General features: G+C 38.5%; 1 protein-coding gene across 1 annotated transcript in view; it reads left to right on the top strand.

The window, feature by feature from the left end:
• LOC133987311 (NLR family CARD domain-containing protein 3-like) overlaps positions 1-25,804 on the top strand; it is a 36,825-nt gene extending 11,021 nt beyond the window's left edge. The window contains exons 6-9 of the mRNA XM_062426628.1: positions 23,195-23,371; positions 24,080-24,256; positions 24,994-25,040; positions 25,278-25,804. Of these exons, the coding sequence (XP_062282612.1) occupies positions 23,195-23,371; positions 24,080-24,256; positions 24,994-25,040; positions 25,278-25,804 (928 nt within the window). The remainder of the gene's footprint in view (positions 1-23,194; positions 23,372-24,079; positions 24,257-24,993; positions 25,041-25,277) is intronic.
• The last annotated feature ends 569 nt before the right edge of the window (positions 25,805-26,373 follow it).

Here is a 26,373-nt window from a genome sequence, read left to right as displayed (position 1 = left end):
TTTGACACTGTTCAAAAAAGCCAGACTTGAAGTTGGTGTGAAAAGCCTATTGTTTCTCCAAATGAAGCGGATGTGAATGTCCCTTTGTCTGTTTTGGTAAGTTACAGAAATGATCACAAGCTGTCTCCCCAATTCTGATGTCAGAAAGTTGTGGGCAGGCGAGATTTCACACATTCAACCATCCGTACACATTTACAGTAAGATGTGTGATGTGAAACAGCACATTTAGACTGACACATGTGGTCAAGACTGAGGGGAGAAATGATTCCTATTAATGTTATTCATATTGTACAGATAACAAAAGAGTTAAACAGAAATAAGAGAAAATAGAAGGGTAGTGTCACCCTTTAAAAAAAATAAAAAAATAGTTTGAGTATCCAAACCAAACACAGAAAAAAATGTCAGATACCCTGAACATTTTTTAATAATTTCTGCTCCAATCAGAAGCTCTGGTTCTTGTATAGTTCTCACACATACAGGAAGGCGTACTTAAAATAAACACAGGACGAATGCACATTTTCAAATCATAACTTACAAAAGGACCTCGACTCGGGACGTCGTGGATCGGTGGAAGGAATACTTCGAAAACCTCCTCAATCCCACCGACACGCCTCCCGGTAAGGAAGCAGGGCCTGGGGACCCGGGTGTGGGCTCTCCTATCTCTGGGGCTGAGGTCGCCGAGGTGGTCAAGAAGCTCCTCGGTGGCAAGGCCCCGGGGGTGGATGAGATCCGCCCGGAGTTCCTCAAGGCCCTGGATGTTGTGGGGCTGTCATGGTTGACACGACTCTGCAACATCGCGTGGACATCGGGGGCAGTGCCTCTGGATTGGCAAACTGGGGTGGTGGTCCCTCTTTTTAAGAAGGGGGACCGGAGGGTGTGTTCCAACTATAGGGGGATCACACTCCTCAGCCTCCCTGGTAAGGTCTATTCGGGGGTACTGGAGAGGAGGGTCCGTCGGATAGTCGAACCTCGGATCCAGGAGGAGCAATGTGGTTTTCGTCCGGGTCGTGGAACTGTGGACCAGCTCTACACCCTCTGCAGGATCCTTGAGGGTGCATGGGAGTTTGCCCAACCAGTCCACATGTGCTTTGTGGACTTGGAAAAGGCATTCGACCGTGTCCCTCGGGGGGTCCTGTAGGGGGTTCTCCGGGAGTAGGGGGTATCGGACCCCCTGATACAGGCCGTCCGTTCCCTGTACGACCGGTGTCAGAGCTTGGTCCGCATAGCTGGTAGTAAGTCGGACTCGTTTCCGGTGGGGGTTGGACTCCGCCAGGGCTGCCCTTTGTCACCGATCCTGTTCATAATTTTTATGGACAGGATTTCTAGGCGCAGCCAGGGCGTTGAGGGGTTCCGGTTTGGTGACCTCAGGATTGGGTCACTGCTTTTTGCAGATGATGTGGTCCTGTTGGCTTCATCAGACCGTGACCTCCAACTCTCACTGGATCGGTTCGCCGCCGAGTGTGAAGCGGCCGGGATGAGAATCAGCACCTCCAAATCCGAGTCCATGGTCCTCAGCCGGAAAAGGGTGGAGTGCACCCTTCGGGTCGGGATGAGATCCTGCCCCAAGTGGAGGAGTTCAAGTACCTCGGGATCTTGTTCACGAGTGAGGGAAGGATGGAGCGGGAGATCGACAGGCGGATCGGTGCGGCGTTTTCAGTAATGCGGGCTCTGCACAGATCCGTCGTGGTGAAGAGAGAGCTGAGCCGAAAGGCGAAGCTCTCGATTTACCAGTCGATCTTCGTTCCTACCCTCACCTATGGTCATGAGCTTTGGGTAGTGACCGAAAGAATGAGATCGCGGGTACAAGCGGCCGAAATGAGCTTCCTTCGTAGGGTGGCTGGGCTCTCCCTTAGAGATAGGGTGAGAAGCTCGGTCATCCGGGAGGAGCTCGGAGTAGACCCGCTGCTCCTCCGCGTTGAGAAGAGCCAGATGAGGTGGCTCGGGCATCTAGTTAGGATGCCTCCCGGACGCCTCCCGGGTGAGGTGTTCAGGGCACGTCCCACCGGTAGGAGACCCCGGGGAAGACCCAGGACACGCTGGAGAGACTATGTCTCTCGGCTGGCCTGGGAACGCCTCGGGATCCCCCGGGAAGAGCTGGACGAAGTGGCTGTGGAGAGGGAAGTCTGGATTTCCCTGCTTAGGCTGCTGCCCCCGCGACCCGACCCCGGATAAGCGGAAAGAAGATGGATGGATGGATGGATGGAACTTACAAAAGCAGTAATCATACATGGTTTCAGTATGTAACACACTTTTTCAAACCTAATAACACACACACGCATCCATGCATACATTTATTACTGTTAATAAAACGCTTAAAGTAAATGGCACATCTCAACCACTCACGCCTCTCTTTCACAGTCGAATGTCTGTGCATTGTTTTCATGTGTGTGCATGTGTGTGAGAGTCTGAATGTACACTACCGTTCAAAAGTTTGGGGTAACATTGAAATGTCCTTATTTTTGAAGGAAAAGCACTGTACTTTTCAATGAAGATAACTTTAAACTAGTCTTAACTTAAAGAAATACACTCTATACATTGCTAATGTGGTAAATGACTATTCTAGCTGCAAATGTCTGGTTTTTGGTGCAATATCTACATAGGTGTATAGAGGCCCATTTCCAGCAACTATCACTCCAGTGTTCTAATGGTACAATGTGTTTGCTCATTGGCTCAGAAGGCTAATTGATGATTAGAAAACCCTTGTGCAATCATGTTCACACATCTGAAAACAGTTTAGCTCGTTACAGAAGCTACAAAACTGACCTTCCTTTGAGCAGATTGAGTTTCTGGAGCATCACATTTGTGGGGTCAATTAAACGCTCAAAATGGCCAGAAAAAGAGAACTTTCATCTGAAACTCGACAGTCTATCCTTGTTCTTAGAAATGAAGGCTATTCCGAGAAATTGCTAAGAAATTGAAGATTTCCTACAACGGTGTGTTCAAAGGACAGCACAAACAGGCTCTAACCAGAGTAGAAAAAGAAGTGGGAGGCCGCGTTGCACAACTGAGCAAGAAGATAAGTACATTAGAGTCTCTAGTTTGAGAAACAGATGCCTCACAGGTCCCCAACTGGCATCTTCATTAAATAGTACCCGCAAAACACCAGTGTCAACATCTACAGTGAAGAGGCGGCTGCGGGATTCTGGGCTTCAGGGCAGAGTGGCAAAGAAAAAGCCATATCTGAGACTGGCCAATAAAAGAAAAAGATTAAGATGGGCAAAAGAACACAGACATTGGACAGAGGAAGACTGGAAAAAAGTGTTGTGGACGGATGAATCCAAGTTTGAGGTGTTTGGATCACAAAGAAGAACGTTTGTGAGACGCAGAACAAATGAAAAGATGCTGGAAGAATGCCTGACGCCATCTGTTAAGCATGGTGGAGGTAATGTGATGGTCTGGGGTTGTTTTGGTGCTGGTAAGGTGGGAGATTTGTACAGGGTAAAAGGGATTCTGAATAAGGAAGGCTATCATTCCATTTTGCAACGCCATGCCATACCCAGTGGACAGCGCTTGATTGGAGCCAATTTCATCCTACAACAGGACAATGACCCTAAACACACCTCCAAATTGTGCAAGAACTATTTAGAGCAGAAGCAGGCAGCTGATATTCTATCGGTAATGGAGTGGCCAGCGCAGTCACCAGATCTGAACCCCATTGAGCTGTTGTGGGAGCAGCTTGACCGTATGGTACGCAAGAAGTGCCCATCCAACCAATCCAACTTGTGGGAGCTGCTTCTGGAAGCGTGGGGTGCAATTTCTCCAGATTACCTCAACAAATTAACAGCTAGAATGCCAAAGGTCTGCAATGCTGTAATTGCTGCAAATGGAGGATTCTTTGACGAAAGCAAAGTTTGATGTAAAAAAAATCTTATTTCAAATACAAATCATTATTTCTAACCTTGTCAATGTCTTGACTCTATTTTCTATTCATTTCACAACGCATGGTGGTGAATAAGTGTGACTTTTCATGGAAAACACAATTGTTTGGGTGACCCCAAACTTTTGAACGGTAGTGTAGGTGGTAATGAATTACACCTGTGAAGGACGGGAAAAATACACATTTACATTTTAAAAATAAATATTGTATATCTGCTGGTGCCTTGATTTATTACAGCAGACACATGCCGCCTCAAATATCTAAGATTGGAGGCTTTAGAAAAAATTATCAATTTTATTTTTTACAGTGAGTGTTGTTAATCCAACACCATTCTCCATAAACTCTCAGCTGTTCCTTTCCTTCCATGCCAGTGTAAGTGCACAAGTGAATGCCTTTGGGTTCTTGAATTTACCAAACAAGAACAGACGTACAAAAAGTAGACTTGCATTCAGGGAAAATTGCATAGAGACTGCGTTTGGACCAGTGCTGCCTTACACCTGCAGGGAAATAGAGCCCTGTGACTTGAATTAATCTGTAAATGAATGAGAGCTTCAGAATTTCCCTATTTAAATGACTTTAGCAACAGTGGTTTTAACTATAACAAAAGTAATGAACATTCATATTAGCCCTTTGTTGTTATTAGTACATTTTCCCAAAACAAATTTTCAGCATTGAAATGTCTCAAAACAGGAGATGAACAGAAGGAGATCATTTTTTAGTCACAAGCTAAATAGTGCCAGTAAAAACAGTAACTACATGTTTGTGACCTTTCTTGACTTTATAATCCAGTTTCTCATTAACTTTATTGCTGCTATCGATGTGACAGTTAAGTTATATGACACTATAGTGACAATCAAATGCGGTCATGTGAAAGTGGCTCATCTGACCAGCTCAGCAGCATCACATGATAAAATGTTACATCCAAGCTTAAAAGTACAAATATAATAACTTTATTGTGGCAGGGCATACACCCACACACACTGACTTATACGTTTCCATTGTCTGTATCACGTCCTGCTTTTCCTTATGACCCTAAACATCCAGCAAATGTCTGCTTGTGACATGTACAGTATAGTCTCTGTGTTTCACAGGTCTCTTTTCCCTGGTTTTAACATGATAGAGGTCTATCATCTATCTCGTCTTATGTACATGTATTCATACAGCACATGTTTCTGCATCCAGACTCAAGTACAGTAACAGATGTTCAAAAGTCTGAACACAGTAGTGAACAGTTTATCTTCTCTCCTTATTTTCCCCCAAATCTTGTGCAAACCCACATCGCATCTACAATCCTGCAATCCTGTAGATGCTCATTGTCAGTAGTGACAATGTTCCACTGTATATGTGTTTACAACTAAAAATATGTTATTTTATACATTACGGAAATGCATATGGGTCAATGACGTATAAGGATGTGCAACAACTCAATTTTAGAATAATAAAAACAAGCATATCTAATGCAGTAGTTCAAACATTCAGAATGTTGTGTACCTGACAATTAATTTTACAATTTGAAAGTGATTTTAGTGGGTTTTTTCAAGATTAATTGGCACTGGCCTTAAAAAAAAGTCATGTGGTGCGACCATGATTCATCTTGAAATATCTTATATCTTATATATCTTAAAAAATGCAAATACTTTGTTTCCAAACACTTTATATTACTGAAAACTTGTAAAAAAAGATGTGAAGCGTGTTAAGTAAATTAATTTATTTCAAGATGAATCATGGTCGCAGCACGTGAATTTTTTTAAGGCCAGTGCCAATTAATCTTGAAAAAAACCCACTAAAATCACTTAATTTCAAATGTATAATATGAACTTTCAGGTACACAACATTCTGAATGTTTGAACTACTGCATTAGATATGCTTGTTTGTATTATTCTAAAATTGAGTTGTTGCACATCCTTATACGTCATTGACCCATATACTTTATTATAGATATTGGGGGAAAAACCTTTGTATTGATAGTTTTTTTTGTTAAAAAAAAGATTTTTAATGTCTTAATCAAATTCTGATTGAATACAGCATCTACTATTTTAAAAGGTATACATGTATTAATTGATTTCAAATAAAAACATGTTGCATGTTGTGCAGGCTACCTTTTTTTCAATGTTTTGTATAATCATGATGTCTACATGCACACTGCTTCTTTTATGCGTACACTGCCCACACACTGCCTGCTGTGGCAGCTGCATCTCACATGGACTCTTTGGCTGCTATAATCTGTTAACATGGGCACCAAAATAAAAAGCAACATGTTCAGTGACATACACGCATTGCTCACACATCCTGTGTCCCAGGCCTCAGAAGAGAGATTTCAATGTCAAGGACTTCCTGATTAAGTGTAAGTTAAATACATAAAACATTATGTTTCAAACCTACAATTACCACTGCTCTGGCAACATATTGGTTAGTTTATCAGTAACTCAAGAGGACAACCAATCAACAAGAAGAGGGAATGATAAAAAATATGAAGATAAAAAACAGAAACATGAAATTAAATACAGACTGATCATATAACGCATGGAGCAGACAAAGGGAAAACAGACTAAATAAAAAAAACAGGAAAATGTATGAAAACCAAGATAGAAAAACAGATGTACAATTCACACGTAATAAAATATCAAAATTAGAAAGACAGCAGAAAAGGAAAAGCAGAAAAAAGAGGGTATAAATTAGTCAGATGGCTGAAATAGTGGGATTTTGAAAACAGAGAAACAGTATAGGACTAATGAAGGCTCAGTGAGCTACTCATAATAAAAATGAAGGGAAGGGACAAATAGAATATGAATGGAAGACAGAAAAGACACATGAAGGAAAATAATGGCAGTGGAGTAACATGAACGATTAAAACCTTTAAACGTTCCCCTTTGAAATTCTCAACTTGTGATATTTAACATGTTCCAGTGCTTGTTGGCATTACATTTACATTTTTGATACACACAATTTTTCCACTTGAGAGACAAGGTACTGCAGTTGTATGGTTGTAAGATATGATCTGGTAATTTGGGAAATAGATGTAAGCATGTAATGCCATTGATTATAGGAAACCCATGCCATTTTATACATCTAAGTCAGTTTATTAGTAGTTCTACTGCAAAAAGCTTGAGGGCGTGTAGTCTAACAGATGTTGGAGTAATATGAAAGAAGTGTCTTTTTAATAGAAACTGAGTTACATAGTGGGATGTCTGGGCATTTTTAGAGCTCAACCCAAAAGTGTCAAGATCTTGGCCTCTGCACAATTTTGACCCTTCTTTTTTAAATTTGTGACTTTTAAGGGTGGCAGGCAGAAGGTAGAAGGTGGTTCGGCGACACATAAGGAGAAGGAAAGCGAAGAAGGGGTGAATCAAGGTGGAAGGGTAATAAAGGGTCAATGAGCAGCATGGGTAATAATTGAATTGAACAGGTGCTGTAAAAGTCAAATGGCTTCTCCTGTACAGATATGCAGACAAAACACCACACAAGTCTGCAGGGTAATGTGTGTCATTATCTGTCTTTGCATTGTGTGTATGTTGACCTGATGAGCAGAGATTTGTGACAGAGTGAGATAGCAAGTCACACACACACACACACACACACACACACACACACACACACACACACACACACACACACACACACACACACACACACACACACACACACACACACACACACACACACACACACACCTTTGACTGCAGACAAACTTGTGTGTCCTTATATACTTTCATTCCCCTAACCCCATCCCTAACTGTCACAACTAAATGTATCTAATGGAACCAAATTCAACTCTAACCTTCACCCCAAACCAAGTCTCAACCCTAAACTAGCCCTCTGAAGACACAAGCAGCATCCAACTCATTTATGAATGTGTAGTAAATCATTCTTGTTCTTGAACTCTGAATCTCATTCACTTATTCACTTTATAGTCTGTCGATGCACAAAAACTCAAATTGGTCCTTACAAAGGTTGATGTACTAGAGCAAACAAACACACCAAGACAGCATTACAACCATGAAAATGAAACCAATTAAAAAAGGAAAATGTGGCCTTTTTCTGTGATAACATGAACTTGCATGTGTGTTTCTCTTAACTTGTCCTCACATATTATCATTTTTTATGATTTGGTCTTTCACTGAAAGCTATTTTTGAATACCATGAATACAGTACGTTTGTTTGTTTAAACAGCCCAGAGGCACTTCAAGCCAAATCTGGGGTTTCATTGGATACTGATGAAGATGAACAAACAAACACTTTCCTTCCAAAGTACTGTGTGTCTGTGTGCAAGTGTGTGTCCCTGTATGTGCAGCCCATAAGTTACTACCACAATATTGGTCAGGCCATTTTAGATTATTAATGCCCAGATTAGGTATCAGAAAGCTTTCACGGTCATCATGTCATGGGTCAAAAATAAACTGTCTTTGTTTCAGGAGGTATTGGTCACTGTGTCACTCATAAGGAAACATGGACCATAGTGCTCATGAATGCTGCAAGATGACCCACTACATGGATATAAACATTACAAAAATATATATGTTAAAATTTAGTGACCTGACAGGGAATGTGGATTGTGAGACAGTTTTGGACTGTTTAGTGCTTGTTGATACAGAAATCAATTTACCATCCTGTCAGAATCAGAATCTCTTTATTTTCCAAGTACATTTTCATATACTCTGTATGATATCCTTACCATTATGATGTTATCCTATATACCAATCTTAACTATTTAGGAGCAGTGGTCAGCCACAGTCTGCACTTCTTCTTGATTGTTTCATTTCCAAATCCATTGTGGTGGTCTACAGAGCCAGAATTACAAAAACTGTGTCACTGTCCAAATATTTATGGACCTAACTGTAAGTATCATGTGATTAAAAAACAACAAACCTTTATTTAGACTAATTTTAATTGTACAAGCTTTAGATGTCTGGCTTGCATTTATTTTATAGACAATGCATATCCTCAGGGGGAAGTGGGAATTAATCCTTTATCAAATAGTTAAATTATCAAGCTACATATCAAAGTCAAAGTCACGGTCAAGGTCCATATTTTACAATCTCTATGTTATTAATCATTAACCACTGACTTTACCCTCCCACAATAACCTTCAAAGTAGTAACAAGATACTAACTACACTTTGATCAGATTTTTCTTGAAGGAGTCAGAGGAGCTTAGTGTTTTTTTAACTTATTTATTTTTCAGGGAACTTCTACTGTGGCTGGCTGACTGGATTTAAAGGTTTGAAGTGAGAGTCGTTTTGGTCCAGTGTTGGTGTTGAGTGAAACTAAACATCGATTATGGTATGAGTCCAATAATGAGCGGATTTTGGGACAGAGAGATCTTTTACTAAGTCAGTATGTAGAGAAAGACTGTCTTAAAACCTATCTGTGCTCTGGAGAAGGTGATGGGCAGCCATTGTGATGAAGGGAAGCCAAAAACACAGCTAGAACAAAAAGAAGACTACAGCTTTGTGAAAAATACAAGGAACTGTAAATAATGTAATTCTCATCAAAAGGAGCAACATATAACCATTGTTGTATTCTGCCTCACTGCCTGTAAAGCCAGAATGTCTGAGGAACATGGCAGTAACACATCTGCTGACAAGTGAGTGACACTTTTAAATCTGCTAAGTCTCAGCTCAATAGATATGGAAATCAAGTGATGTTATAATGAACTGAAAAAAATAACTTATGTCTACGGAAATACTATGAAGCTCAAAAATTATGTTTAAAAGATTATACAATTAGTTTGGGATTTTTTAGTTATATATTTTTTATATTAATCTTTAAGCTTGCATGAGAAAGGAAGACCAGTCTCTCCTGCACCCAGTGATGTTTCCATGAAAAGTGACAGATCCAAGAATGAACCTCACAAATTCAGTGAAGGATTACCAGGGTAAGTTAACTGCTAATGTTGAATGTTTGATACATAAATATTCAGAAATGAAGTGAAAATGAACTGAACAGAATAACTTTGAAGTATCAAGTGAAATAATTCCAAGGAGAAGCTCAAAAATTATGGTAGGAATGTAAAAATTTGGAGCGCTTTGGTAGCCAAGTGGTTACCACGCATGCCACATAATAGACTCCGGCAAGGGATCTTTGCTGCATGTCATTCCCCTCTCTCTCTCCCAGTTTCCTGTGAGCTTATATGCCATGTACTTTAAAATAAAAGGAAAAAAAATGCCCCAAAAAAAAGTCCTTAAAAAAAGAATGGAAAATTGTGTTGAAGTTTGGAATTGTAAAAGCATTTTTTATATTCATTTAAAGCTCACATAAGAAAGGAAGACCAGTCTCTCCTGCACCCAGTGATGTTTCCATGAAAAGTGACAGATCCAAGGATGAACCTCACAAATTCAGTGAAGCATTACCAGGGAAAGTTAACTGCTAATGTTGAATGTTTGATACATAAATATTCAGAAATGAAGTGAAAATGAACTGAACAGAATTACTTTGATGTATAAAGTGAAATAATTCCAAGGAGAAGCTCAAAAATGATGGTAGGAATGTAAAAATGTGGAGCGCTTTGGTAGCCAAGTGGTTACCACGCATGCCACATAATAGACTCTGGCAAGGGACCTTTGTTGCATGTCATTCCCCTCTCTCTCTCCCGGTTTCCTGTCAGCGTATATGCCATGTACTTTCAAATAAAAATAAAAAATTCCCCCAAAAAACTCTTTAAAAAACAAAAATACATTTTTTTTTAAAGTTTGGAATTGTAAAAGCATTTCTTATATTCATTTAAAGCTCACATAAGAAAGGAAGACCAGTCTCTCCTGCACCCAGTGATGTTTCCATGAAAAGTGACAGATCCAAGGATGAACCTCACAAATTCAGTGAAGGATTACCAGGGTAAGTTAACTGCTAACGGGAATGTTTGATACAGACAGATTCAGAAATGAAGTGAAAATGAACTGAACCACTTTGGTAGCCAAGTGGTTACCACGCATGCCACATAATAGACTCCGGCAAGGGATCTTTGCTGCATGTCATTCCCCTCTCTCTCTCCCAGTTTCCTGTCAGCTTATATGCCATGTACTTTAAAATAAAAGGAAAAAAATGCCCCAAAAAAAGTCCTTAAAAAAAAAATGGAAAAATGTGTTGAAGTTTGGAATTGTAAAAGCATTTTTTATATTTACGTTAAAGCTCACATAAGAAAGGAAGACCAGTCTCTCCTGCACCCAGTGATGTTTCCATGAAAAGTGACAGATCCAAGGATGAACCTCACAAATTCAGTGAAGCATTACCAGGGTAAGTTAACTGCTAATGTTGAATGTTTGATACATAAATATTCAGAAATGAAGTGAAAATGAACTGAACAGAATTACTTTGATGTATAAAGTGAAATAATTCCAAGGAGAAGCTCAAAAATGATGGTAGGAATGTAAAAATGTGGAGCGCTTTGGTAGCCAAGTGGTTACCACGCATGCCACATAATAGACTCTGGCAAGGGACCTTTGTTGCATGTCATTCCCCTCTCTCTCTCCCGGTTTCCTGTCAGCGTATATGCCATGTACTCTCAAATAAAAATAAAAAATTCCCCCAAAAAACTCTTTAAAAAACAAAAATACATTTTTTTTTTAAAGTTTGGAATTGTAAAAGCATTTCTTATATTCATTTAAAGCTCACATAAGAAAGGAAGACCAGTCTCTCCTGCACCCAGTGATGTTTCCATGAAAAGTGACAGATCCAAGGATGAACCTCACAAATTCAGTGAAGGATTACCAGGGTAAGTTAACTGCTAACGGGAATGTTTGATACAGATAGATTCAGAAATGAAGTGAAAATGAACTGAACCACTTTGGTAGCCAAGTGGTTACCACGCATGCCACATAATAGACTCCGGCAAGGGATCTTTGCTGCATGTCATTCCCCTCTCTCTCTCCCAGTTTCCTGTCAGCTTATATGCCATGTACTTTAAAATAAAAGGAAAAAAATGCCCCAAAAAAAGTCCTTAAAAAAAAAATGGAAAAATGTGTTGAAGTTTGGAATTGTAAAAGCATTTTTTATATTTACGTTAAAGTTCACATAAGAAAGGAAGACCAGTCTCTCCTGCACCCAGTGATGTTTCCATGAAAAGTGACAGATCCAAGGATGAACCTCACAAATTCAGTGAAGCATTACCAGGGTAAGTTAACTGCTAATGTTGAATGTTTGATAAATAAATATTCAGAAATGAAGTGAAAATGAACTGAACAGAATTACTTTGATGTATAAAGTGAAATAATTCCAAGGAGAAGCTCAAAAATTATGGTAGGAATGTAAAAATGTGGAGCGCTTTGGTAGCCAAGTGGTTACCACGCATGCCACATAATAGACTCTGGCAAGGGACCTTTGTTGCATGTCATTCCCCTCTCTCTCTCCCGGTTTCCTGTCAGCGTATATGCCATGTACTTTCAAATAAAAATAAAAAATTCCCCCAAAAAACTCTTTAAAAAACAAAAATACATTTTTTTTAAAGTTTGGAATTGTAAAAGCATTTCTTATATTTACGTTAAAGTTCACATAAGAAAGGAAGACCAGTCTCTCCTGCACCCAGTGATGTTTCCATGAAAAGTGACAGATCCAAGGATGAACCTCACAAATTCAGTGAAGCATTACCAGGGTAAGTTAACTGCTAATGTTGAATGTTTGATAAATAAATATTCAGAAATGAAGTGAAAATGAACTGAACAGAATTACTTTGATGTATAAAGTGAAATAATTCCAAGGAGAAGCTCAAAAATTATGGTAGGAATGTAAAAATTTGGAGCGCTTTGGTAGCCAAGTGGTTACCACGCATGCCACATAATAGACTCCGGCAAGGGATCTTTGCTGCATGTCATTCCCCTCTCTCTCTCCCAGTTTCCTGTCAGCTTATATGCCATGTACTTTAAAATAAAAGGAAAAAAATGCCCCAAAAAAAGTCCTTAAAAAAAAAATGGAAAAATGTGTTGAAGTTTGGAATTGTAAAAGCATTTTTTATATTTACGTTAAAGCTCACATAAGAAAGGAAGACCAGTCTCTCCTGCACCCAGTGATGTTTCCATGAAAAGTGACAGATCCAAGGATGAACCTCACAAATTCAGTGAAGCATTACCAGGGTAAGTTAACTGCTAATGTTGAATGTTTGATACATAAATATTCAGAAATGAAGTGAAAATGAACTGAACAGAATTACTTTGATGTATAAAGTGAAATAATTCCAAGGAGAAGCTCAAAAATGATGGTAGGAATGTAAAAATGTGGAGCGCTTTGGTAGCCAAGTGGTTACCACGCATGCCACATAATAGACTCTGGCAAGGGACCTTTGTTGCATGTCATTCCCCTCTCTCTCTCCCAGTTTCCTGTCAGCGTATATGCCATGTACTTTCAAATAAAAATAAAAAATTCCCCCAAAAAACTCTTTAAAAAACAAAAATACATTTTTTTTAAAGTTTGGAATTGTAAAAGCATTTCTTATATTCATTTAAAGCTCACATAAGAAAGGAAGACCAGTCTCTCCTGCACCCAGTGATGTTTCCATGAAAAGTGACAGATCCAAGGATGAACCTCACAAATTCAGTGAAGGATTACCAGGGTAAGTTAACTGCTAATGTTGAATGTTTGATACATACTGTAAATATTCAGAAATGAAGTGAAAATGAACTGAACAGAATAACTTTGAAGTATCAAGTGAAATAATTCCAAGGAGAAGCTCAAAAATTATGGTAGGAATGTAAAAATTTGGAGCACTTTGGTAGCCAAGTGGTTACCACGCATGCCACATAATAGACTGGCAAGAGACCTTTGTTGCATGTCATTCCCCTCTCTCTCTCCCAGTTTCCTGTCAGCTTATATACCATGTACTTTCAAATAAAAGGAAACAATGACAAAAAATAAATCTTTCAAAAAAAATTTAAAAAGTGTTGAAGTTTGGAATTGTAAAAGTATTTTTTATATTCATTTAAAGCTCACATAAGAAAGGAAGACCAGTCTCTCCTGCACCCAGTGATGTTTCCATGAAAAGTGACAGATCCAAGGATGAACCTCACAAATTCAGTGAAGCATTACCAGGGTAAGTTAACTGCTAATGTTGAATGTTTGATACATAAATATTCAGAAATGAAGTGAAAATGAACTGAACAGAATTACTTTGATGTATAAAGTGAAATAATTCCAAGGAGAAGCTCAAAAATTATGGTAGGAATGTAAAAATTTGGAGCGCTTTGGTAGCCAAGTGGTTACCACGCATGCCACATAATAGACTCTGGCAAGGGACCTTTGTTGCATGTCATTCCCCTCTCTCTCTCCCGGTTTCCTGTCAGCGTATATGCCATGTACTTTCAAATAAAAATAAAAAATTCCCCCAAAAAACTCTTTAAAAAACAAAAATACATTTTTTTTAAAGTTTAGAATTGTAAAAGCATTTCTTATATTCATTTAAAGCTCACATAAGAAAGGAAGACCAGTCTCTCCTGCACCCAGTGATGTTTCCATGAAGAGTGACAGATCCAAGGATGAACCTCACAAATTCAGTGAAGGATTACCAGGGTAAGTTAACTGCTAATGTTGAATGTTTGATACATAAATATTCAGAAATGAAGTGAAAATGAACTGAACAGAATCATTTTGACGTATAAAGCGAAATAATTCCAAGGAGAAGCTCAAAAATGATGGTAGGAATGTAAAAATTTGGAGCGCTCTGGTAGCCAAGTGGTTACCACGCATGCCACATAATAGACTCTGGCAAGGGACCTTTGTTGCATGTCATTCCCCTCTCTCTCTCCCAGTTTCCTGTCAGCGTATATGCCATGTACTTTCAAATAAAGGTAAAATATGCCCCAAAAAAGTCCTTAAAAAAGAATGGAAAAATGTGATGAAGTTTGGAATTGTAAAAGCATTTCTTATATTTACGTTAAAGCTCACATAAGAAAGGAAGCTGTTTCTAAAAAAGCTAAAGAGACTGTGGACACACACACACACACACACACACACACACACACACACACACACACACACACACACACACACACACACACACACACACACACACACACACACACACACAAACACACACACACACACACACACACACACACACACACACACACTACTTTGTAAGAAGGATGAGTTCATTGTTGGTTTGGCTTTGCACATGAGATTTGTTGACAATGAGAAAAATACAGAAAGTTGCCAGCCAAATCCTTTAACACAGATATATTTTTTCTTTATTGACACAAATTCTTAAATTGTTTTTTCTCTGTTGAAGCATGCTTGTGTCACAGAGTCAAGCCATCACCACTTCCATGATAACTGACCAGTCTGAGGACAACACGAAAGATTCAGGTATTCAAACAAGAAATAACACTCATTCTACCAGCCATAAAGTCTGTATGTTTGACAGAGGAATTAAAATGTCAAAAATAAAAGATTGTATACTCTTAAATACATTTCAAATTCCTAATGATAATTTAAATGAATTGAATGACACAATATTCACATTAAATATGTGAATTCTAATATGTTTTCAAAAATGACTTGAAATGATTAATTTGCTATTCTATTAATTGACTAATCATTACTAAAGATAATTATTTCATGCTGCATATACCCTTCGTCAACAATAATTTGCTTAACTTTGCTTTGATTATTTAGAGACTGTGAAACGGCGGCAACAGCTGGTATCAAAGCTGAAGAAAACATTTCTTGAAAAAAACACTGAAGAAGAAAACCGAAATCATCCTAACCAGGAAAACACAGAACACATCATGAAAAAGAAAAATGGACAGACTATGAATGACTCAAAAATACGAGTGAATTCAATATCTGAAATTTTCAAATGTGACAAAGATCAGAAAGTAAGAATCGTGCTGACCACTGGAGAAGCTGGTGTTGGAAAATCCTTCCATGCACAGAAGTTCACACAAGAGTGGGCTAAAAGTAACAAGTCTTCAGTTTTCACTTGGTTTAAAAAGGCAATACTTGGCAAAGCCAAAGGCGATCTAGAGGTTATATTTCCTCTCAGACTGTCAGAGCTAAATTCGATTAAAAAGCAAAAATTCAGTATGTTGGAACTTCTAAATAGGTTCTTCAAGGAAACCAAAGACTCTGTAATCTCCGACTATGAACATTTAAAAGTTGTCTTTGTTTTGGATGGTTTGGACGCCTGTGAACTTCCTCTTGACTTTGACAACAAAGAGACCGTGACAGATATCAGAGAGCCAGCCTCAGTGGATGTGCTACTGACAAGCCTCATCAGAGGAAACCTGCTTCCTTCTGCTCAGCTCTGGATTACTTCCAGACCTTCATCTCCTAAAAAGCTGCCTGATGAATTTGTGGACAGGAAGACACAAATACGAGGTAAGTGTATAAAAGTAGATGGACGGCCCATTTGGGACTCAAGTAAGCACACAGGAACACACTGTATTAAATATGTAAAAGTTACTGTGTTCTTTTAAATGGTTTAATTGAGACTCATAGCCTAACCCGAACCCAGTCAGAGCTAATATACCGGTCCAGTTCAGTTAAGCAAATCATGACTAGACCATTAACCATCAACTCGACACACTGTTTCAGGTGTAATATATGTGTGTTTTGATTGTGTTTCAAATAAAAGTAAATTGAGAAAGTCTTGGAGTATAAACAAATATGTGTGTGTGTGCGTGTAGATATACACAAACACACATATACCATAGCTTATGTGAACGCAGGCAGTGATTACCTAATTGAAATATCAATGTCAGTTTAGTCAGATTGAGAAAACCAGAAGTTAACAGAAAAATTAGCATATACATTGTAATTTTTCTTAACTTTGCCATCCAGATGTTTTAATTTATAAGTAATATGTTAGTATTAGCATTCTTAACCATTACACCCCCCATGCCTCCCCAAAAAAGAAAAATTATTTTAACCTGTTTTGTTTTTACTGTAACCTTACTCATGAATGCAAGGTTACAGTCATTACTTCTTCCTCAGGTCTTTGCATAAATTCTTCTATGTTTTTTTTCTCACTTCAGAGAAATATGCCAAAGACAAACTCACAGATCACATGAAGAAGAAAATTCGCAAGCAGTATGAAGAGGAACATCATAAGACTGACACAGAGCTCTATGAAATAAAATCTGCTAAAAATAATGAAGATGAAGATAAACCCCCACAGATTAAATATGATGCAATAGTCAATCTTTTAAAGAACAACAAACAGCGAACAGTGTTAACAGTAGGAGAGGCTGGCATTGGCAAAACATTTCAAACAAGGCTGTTCATGGTTGACTGGGCAAACAGGAAATCCAACAAAAACATACACCTGGTAGTCCCACTCTGTTTCAGTGAGCTGAATTCAAAAAGAGACAAAGATTTAAGCATGGAGGATTTACTTCATTTATTCATTGACATGAAACAAACAGTAGTCTGCCCCTATGATAAATGTGAAATAGTCTTTGTCCTTGACGGCTTGGAAGAATGTAAACTTCCTCTTGACTTTGAAAACAACAAGGACCTGTCTGATATTAAAGAGCCAGCCTCGATGGATGTGCTGCTGACAAACCTCATCAAAGGGAATTTGCTTCCCTCTGCTCATTTCTGGATCATCTCTCAACCTTCAGGAGTTGACAAGATTCCTACACGATATATCCACAAAGTGACAAAATGTAAAGGTATGAAACTTTAGCAGTCACTAGAGCTGGATGATATGACCAAAATCGAATGTCCCAATAATGATAAATATCTGGATATAGCATATTTAAATGAAATTAATAAATAATTGGTCTGTGCACCCTCCACCACATTGTCTGTCCATCCTTTGTGCAGATTCAATTAAATTACTCTGAGAGAGCATTTTAACTGTATATGAGCACATCTTACTTTTTTACGTTTGAAAACGTTTGAGTAGTTTTAATGAGAGCACATTAGTTGTGTATGTAAAGGCATTTAACTTGTAAGTGTGTGTGGTTTTCAGTATGGTATGTGAATGAGGTTGGTTTAAAATGTGTATGAGAGAGGGCAAATATATGTATGTGAATGGTAATTCTGAATGATGTCTCTAGTGGCCCCTTTATAGTGGAGAGTTGACAACAACTAAACTTGTTACATTACTGTAAGTGCAATAAAATCTTTGCAAGTTTATCAATATAATCCGCCCAAAAGATGGACAGACTACAAATGATGAAAAATACTTCTATACAGAGTGTGATTTGCATCACAACAAAATAAACAAATCACTTTTATGTAGGATGGCAAATAATTATTTTGATTATTCATTAATCATCTGCTTGATATTCTTGATTAATCCATTCATGGTTTGCTCTATAAAACTTCAGAAAGTGGTAAAAAAATAGGTTGATCACTGTTTTCCACATTAAATATGTGAATATTTATAATAATTTGCTCAACTTTGCTTTATTTATTCAGAGACTGTGAAGCGGCGGCAGCAGCTGGTATCAAACCTGAAGAAAACATTTCTTTGAGAAAACACTCAAGTTGAAGACCGAAATCATGCTAACCAGAAAGATACAGAACACATCATGAAAGAAGACAGAAGTAGTGAGGTCAATGCTGAAGAGAAAAATGGACAGACTATGAAGGACTCAAAAATACCAGTGAATTCAATATCTGAAATCTTCAAATGTGAAAATGATCAGACTGTTAGAACCGTGCTGACCACTGGAGAAGCTGATATTGGAAAAACCTTCCATGCACGGAAGTTCACACGAGAGTGGGCTAAAAGTGACAAGTCTTCAGTTTTCACTTGGTTTACAAATGCAATACTTGGCAAAGCCAAAGACGATCTAGAGGTTATATTTCCTCTCAGACTGTCAGAGCTGAATCCGATTAAAAAGCAAAAATTCAGTATGTTGGAACTTCTAAATAGGTTCTTCAAGGAAACCAAAGACTCTGTAATCTCCAACTATGAACATTTAAAAGTTGTCTTTGTTTTGGATGGTTTGGACGCCTGTGAACTTCCTCTTGACTTTGACAACAAAGAGACCGTGACAGATATCAGAGAGTCAGCCTCAGTGGATGTGCTACTGACAAGCCTCATCAGAGGGAAGCTGCTTCCTTCTGCTCAGCTCTGGATCACCTCCAGACCTTCAGCTCCTAAAAAGCTGCCTGATTCATTTGTGGACAGGAAGACACAAATACGAGGTAAGTGTATACAAATAGATGAAGGCTGCCAAAGCTTCATAAATAAGTGTGCAGCCAAGGCTTCATCAAAATCACCTGGTCACGACTATAAATAATCAAAAAGAGCACAACTATGATTTCAGTATGTCCTAGTTCTGGATAATAGATATCTTAGGCATAAGATTTTTTTCTTTTACTAATTATCTTTATAGGCTTTAGACAATTATGGATTCCACACAAAGAAAAGACAAGTACACAGCATTTGGTTTTCATAATTTCACATATTTTATGGGGACAAGAACAAACCTTCAGTGTGTTTACACCTTGTGCATATCCCACCCCAGCTGACAGTAAAATACCTATTTCTTTCAAAGAAAATATACCCACGTCAGCTCGAAATTTGGCCAGACATAAGAATAGTTATCTGCAGCTTTACTCAGTTATTTTAGTATTCTTCTGAGCTCAGTTCATGTAAAAATGTTTCTGGATATGATGATCCTCAGAAATTCTTGGAGGGATATTACTTGTAGAAACAGAGGAGCAATTTAAGCTCCTCCACCCTTTTGTGCTACATCTACAGTGTCCCACTGGATGCCTGCACAGACAGGTCGCTGATATAATAGATGCTGTCATCCTTTTTCGTCTCGGACCACCAATTGCTGCAGTCGTTGCAATTGGTATTCAGCGTTTTTTCCCTCTATTTCAACAGACAACATTTTAGACACAATGGGCCTTGTGTTGTTACCTTAACTTTCTCCTACCTTTTTTGTGAGGTGGACCTGTAGGAGTGTGCCAGTCAGGCATCTTCAAAGTTGAAGAGAAGTATCAGCTGCTTGGTCAGTGACTGGTATTTGAGACTCGACGTACTTTGTAAAACAAATAACTTTGGTCTTGTGGATAGAACACTAGCAGGGTTTTGGAGCTGAATTTGCCGTTCATAAGACTCTTTTCTTTATCCATTGCTGTTGTCATCCAAAACGTTACTTCAGCATCACTTCCTTATTTCCAAACTACAGGCCGGGACAAGGGTCAAACAGAAGGTACACAAGTTAAAAAAAAGTAACGCCATTAAAGTGAATTTGCATTAACGCATTATTAATGCATTAACTTTGACAGCCCTAACCACAACACCTTATTTTCTACATGTCAAACACAGAAGATGTAACATGTAGTTGTGGAGGCTTGTAAGTTGTTTAAAGGGCAATTTTGACAGAGCTATGCTGAGAAATGTAAAGAATAATTAATTAGTGAGTCATTTGTAAAGAAATGTAGTTACTTTTGAAACTAATATGTAACGTGTGACAAAGTGATTGCTTTTTAAGTAACTTAGTGATTGAAAGTGGCTTAACTCCATAACTTATCCAATACTGTTCATAATTCCCATGTTAATCTTGTGGTTGATTGAGGTTTAAATGTTTTAACATCAGAAAAAGTACAAACAACATAATGGGTTCATACTAGTCCATTTGCCATGTTTTGAACATAGTGTGCCTAAATGAAACAAATACAAATATTTGATGATTTATGCTAGATTCGTGCTAAAATGTAATTTACTGCCCAAACAATTAATCACAACTATTGGCTAATTTCTGTCCACAACAACATTTTTCTTACAGAGAAGCCTGATATCAGAAGTCAAAAGCTAGTCAAATCTCAGCTCCAGGAGCAATTTGATCGTGTGTCTCAGATGATTGATAAGAAGGAAACATCTGCCCGACTGAATAAGATCTACACAGATCTCTTCATCATAGAAGGTGAGAGGGGTGACGTCAATCGTCAGAGTGAAACCAGACAGGTTCAAGATGCAAAGTTTAAACCAGGGACTGAAGAAAGATCCATTAAATATTGTGACATCTTCAAACCAGCATCTGGGAAAGATACACCCATCAGAACTGTGCTAACAGTTGGAGTGGCAGGCATTGGGAAAACCATTGCCTCAATGAAGTACATGCTGGACTGGGCTGAGGGTACAGGCAACACAGACATATTCTTTACATTTCCACTTCCTTTGCGGGAGCTGAATTTGAGAAAAGATAACGTACATAGCTTTGAGGATCTCATTCATCAGTTCTTCCCCGCTATGAAGACATCAGAAATAAGCGACTATGATAAGTACAAAATCCTGATTGTCCTGGATGGCCTTGATGAATGTTTCCTTGATCTTGACTTCAGCGGAGGTCATTATTGGACGGATGTGAGAACGCCAACATCAGTGAATGTTCTGCTGACGAACCTCATCCAGGGAAACCTTCTTCCTAATGCTCAAATCTGGATCACCTCCCGCCCTGCAGCATCCAACCAAATCCCTGCTAAAATAGTTGACCAGGTTACAGAAGTACGAGGATTCAATGATGAGCAGAAGGAGAAGTACTTCAGGAAGAGATTCAGTGATGAGGATCTGGCTGAAAAAATCCTTTCACATGTGAAGAAATCAAGAAGCATCTATATCATGTGTCACATCCCAGTCTTCTGTTGGATCACTGCAAAGATTCTGGAGGACATTGTGAGCCAAAACAAAGAAGATGGGATGCCCAAGACTCTGACTGACCTGTACATACACTTTCTTCTGTTGCAATGCAGACAGGCTAATGTGAAGTATGGTGGAGGTGAGACAGATTCATGCTTGAATAAAAGGAACATGGAAACAATCCTATCTTTGGGTAAACTAGCTTTTGAAGAGCTAGAAAAAGGAAACCTTCTCTTCACTGAAGATCATCTGAAAAAGTGTGAGATTGATGCAGAAACTGCAGTCTTCTCAGGATTATTCACTCAGATCAAACGAGAAGGCTGTGGGCTGTACCAACAGAAAATGTACTGCTTTGTACACTTAAGCATTCAAGAGTTCCTTGCAGCCTTTTATGTCTTTCACACATTCAATAACAAAGGTGAAAACCTGCTTACTGAACCTGCGTTAACTGTTGCAGACTCTAATGCATCAGACTTTTACAAGACAGCAGTGGACAAGGCTTTAAAAAGTGAAAATGGAGACTGGGATCTGTTTCTCCGCTTCCTTCTTGGACTTTCTCTTGAGACTAATCAGAGTCTACTGCAAGACCTGCTGAACAAGACAGAAAATAACAACAAGACCAACAAGGAAACAATTGGGTACATCAAAGAGAAGATCAGGGAAGAGATCAGTGATGCAGACAAAAACCTCAATCTTTTTTACTGTCTGAATGAGCTCAATGACCACTCTCTTGTGGAAGAAGTCAAAAAGTACCTCCACTCAAAAACACAGGCATTTGAACATTTCTCTGCCTCCCAGTGGTCAGCTCTGACTTTTGTGCTGCTGACATCAGATGAGAACCTTGATGTGTTTGATCTGAAAAAGTACAAGAAATCAGAGAGCGTTCTTCTAGGAATGTTGCCGGTGGTCAAGGTCTCTAAAACTACTTTGTAAGTAATTAAAGAAATATCTCTCTTGCAAATATGATTTTATGTTGCTACATACAGCATTAAATATAAATCTTTACATGGCAACAAGTAGGCTTCATGTTTTATGAATACAAATGGTAAATGTACCTCACTTTGTGTACCTTTTTTAGGCCCTACAGGAGGTTTTAAGTTATGCTGTCACAAATCTATTGAGCCCTCTGACATTAGCCCTCTGACTTTGACCTAATGTTGTTAAATGCCTGTGAGTTGTACACTTGCCAAAAGTAAAGAGTAGATACCCATTGCTCAACCAGAACTTATATCTACATCGTATCTGCTCAGGCTAATTCATAGTGGCTGGACCCACTGGCTTGATAGACAGTTTCCTCTGAATTGTATTACCTGGTCATCAGTCCAGTCACCATCCCTGTTTATTCAGATCCAATAATCTCACAATTGGAACGTTTTCCACACCATTCTCCAACTTGATAACTCATATTCCATTGCATGTGGTCCAAGACACAGGACACAGGGGCTTCCAGAGTCCCAGAACCACCTCCCTTTTTACTTGCTCCCACACAATTAAAAAGCAAGCTAACACTGTTTGGCTAGTTTCTAAGTCACATACAACTAACCAGCATGTTATTAGTACTGTATCTAACCCAAGAGGAACAAATAGGGCCATTAGCAGCTAACTTCAGTAGTTAATGATTCTGCAAGCCAAATTATTAAACACACTTGGTCAGCACAACAGAATCTTCTTATCTGGGGTTTTCCTGAATCAGCAGTGTTGGAAATGAATGGGGGATTACAAATTTGTAGCTCCACTAGTTGCACATTATGACTTTGATGGTGGTCTGATTAGAAATATGTTTCATAGGCTGAGTTGGTGTGAGCTCTCTGAGGAGTCCTGCAAAGGTCTGTCATCCTCAGTCCTCAGGTCCGCCTCCTCTAATCTCACAGAACTGGACCTGAGTCATAATGATCTGCTGGATTCAGGTTTGCAGCAACTGGCTGATGGTCTGGAGAGTCTACATTGTAAACTGGAGATTCTCAAGTAAGTGTACATTACATTTGCTGCACATTCTATAGTTTTATGGAGTGACAGGAAAAGCACACAGGTAGGGTTTTTTTTTAAAAAAATCTCTGGATTCCAGTTTTGCTTTGGCTCTCAGAACATGTTCTATTATTTGATGGTATTGAAAATCTTACTGGTAATAAGTACCAAAATGTTAAAAACTGATGGCATATTATGAATTGATTCATTATGTGAATGAACAAGTCATGTATGTTGTACAAATCATCTATTCATATAGCCAGGACAAGGCTCATAGATACAATGTTTAGGCTCTGTCAATATGCCCATCGATGACATAAATTGCTGCTACAAAAGGTAACATTAACACACTTCATCAAAATAAAACATCAAACTTTTATTTCAGACTTTTATGGCTGCTGAAAATAAATGTCTGACAAATGTCCAATTAGAGGACAGTGGACTCATTCTCCCACATTGTGGAGTAGTTGGTAGCATCCAATATTTTCATTTATCAGGACACACATCTGGGCTCATACTCAACATTAGGGTCTGATTACACATTTGACCCCAGCTGTCTAGATATTTCTGCCAAATGCAATGACTAAATGAAAGCAACATGTTTCTCAGACTTTATAAATTAAATTCGTCATCACTAAACATTTGTTGTGATAAAGAAAGAGAAATTTAATAATACAATCATACAATACAATGTGTGTGTGTCTGCAGACTGTTGGGTTGCCAGGTGACAGAGAAAGGTTGCTCTTTCCTGGCCTCCGCTCTCAGGTCCAACACAGCCTCCCACCTGAAACACCTGGATCTGAGTTACAATCACCCTGGAGAAAAAGGGGTGGAGATGCTTTCTGCTATAGCTGAGGACCCAAATATGAAGCTGAAGACACTCTGGTATGTTAACATGTCAGGATATCAGTGTATCAGTCTTCATACAGATACTTCTTCTACAGCAGAATATATTCATACTAGATCTAAATCTAAATCTTGTGACTCATCAACTTCATTCCAATTCAAAGTTCAGTAGTCAATGACTATGTAGTTTGCACTAAGCTAAGCTAAGTGGTTGCATCATTATTCATACAGACATGATGTTCAGCACTGATTCTGACTGTATTCACTTCAGTAGTACCTTCTATGTGTTGTAGCATGGCACATACAGTTTGTATTCTTCTTATGTATTGTGTTTTATGGCTGAGCTGATAATGGTGTGCTCAGTGAATCAATTTCAGACAATTTATGTGACAAGTGTGCTTCTGCTTACTAATCGAACATGTACTTTGTTAAAATATTGTCTTTTTGATACATATCAGTAGTGAACATTTTAAATGGTACCACATTGAGCCACTCTCACAAACACATGGACACACATCTCACCCAAACACTTACCATGCTAACTTTTAGTATGCCAGAGATGGCAGCAGCTCAAATCCTTTGCAGCCTTTGCAAGTGTTGCTCTGAAGTATAACGGTAGGTAAACACATATTTATATATGAGGTCTTATGGTTACCCACAAAGGCAAATTGTAAGGTAGCACTTGTGAAGTTGACCCATGATTGAACCTACAAATAACAGCAATTATCAAACCTTTTGTATTGAAGTTGGACATTTTTGCCCCTCATTTTGTACAGTTTGGACCATGGTGGAGAACATCGATTAAAACCAGGGCTGAAGAAGTGTAAGTCTTTTTCTGATTTCCAACATTTGGACACCAAGCTGATGTCTGATAATTTTGAAATGATTTTACGATAAGACATCTGATTTAAAAAAAGATTTTACTTTTCTTTAGACATATGACATATCTTGATTTCTTTGTTGTCTGGTTCATTTACATTGTTTTCAATGTTATACAGTATTTTAACTGCAACAAAACATGAAACATGCTGAATTATGTGTTCTTTGTTTTGTCTATCAGATTGTGAAGATCTGAGGCTTGATGAAAACACAGCAAACAGAAGGCTCATTCTGTCTGAAGAGAACAGAAGAGTGAAAACTATGGAGAGTGTGAAGGAGAAGAAGTTTCAACCTGAAAACAAGAACAGGTTTAAGTGGAATCAGGTGTTGTGTGAGGAGGGCCTGAAAGGCTTCTGCTACTGGGAGGTGGAGTGGAGTGGGACGGTCGGCATCGCAGTGGCATATAAACAAATGAGCAGAACCTTGGACAGTATTGGTGGCCTAGGCTTCAATGACATGTCCTGGAGTCTGGTGTGCTCGAGCACTGGATATAGGGCCATGCATGGGAAAGATTCCATAGATATTGAAGGGCCCCTCAGCCAAAAAATAGCAGTGTTTCTAGATAAGAAAGGTGGCACTCTGACTTATTACAGTGTCACATCTGGAGAGCTGAGCCTCATTCACACCTTCAAAACCAAATTCACAAAACCCCTCTACCCAGGTTTCTGGTTTAAGAAGGGCTCTGTGACTTTGTGTGAGATCAACTGAACTTCTCTGTGATGGGAAAAAGTGTAATGTAGTGATCACTTGATGCTTCACTTGACACTTTGATAGATTAGCAAAAGCATACATGCATCAGTTCTACTTTACCTGTTCATACTGTAAATCAGTATATCAACATTGTAGATCATCTTTTTTTGTTTTAAAACAAATTATTTTTCATCATATTATACATACATTAAATTGTTGTAAATCAGTGATACTTTGCCAGTTCCTCAGACATCTTACAGCACATTCTATAAGTTGTACATTCAAAACGTTAATACCTTTTCTTTTTTATTACAAATATTTGTTTTTCATGTATATTGTGTTCACAGTATTACAACCTTCAAGACACTTCAGAGAACTATTTAAACAGACTTCTGTGTGGCTGTAGTTTTTTGTGAGCTGATAAAACTGCCATATTATTCTTACTTTATACATTTTCCTAAATCAATGAAAGTAATGCAGATGCTAAATATGCTGCAGATATATCAGCTTGCAGATAGAGCAGCTTTACTCCTGTCGATTGGAGTAGTTTTATTCTACAAGTTTCAAATCAGGCTTTTTTTCTACAA

The sequence above is a fragment of the Scomber scombrus genome, chromosome 10 (assembly GCF_963691925.1).
Source record: "Scomber scombrus chromosome 10, fScoSco1.1, whole genome shotgun sequence".
Lineage (NCBI taxonomy): Eukaryota > Metazoa > Chordata > Actinopteri > Scombriformes > Scombridae > Scomber > Scomber scombrus.
This window is presented reverse-complemented; position numbering and strand designations above follow the sequence as displayed.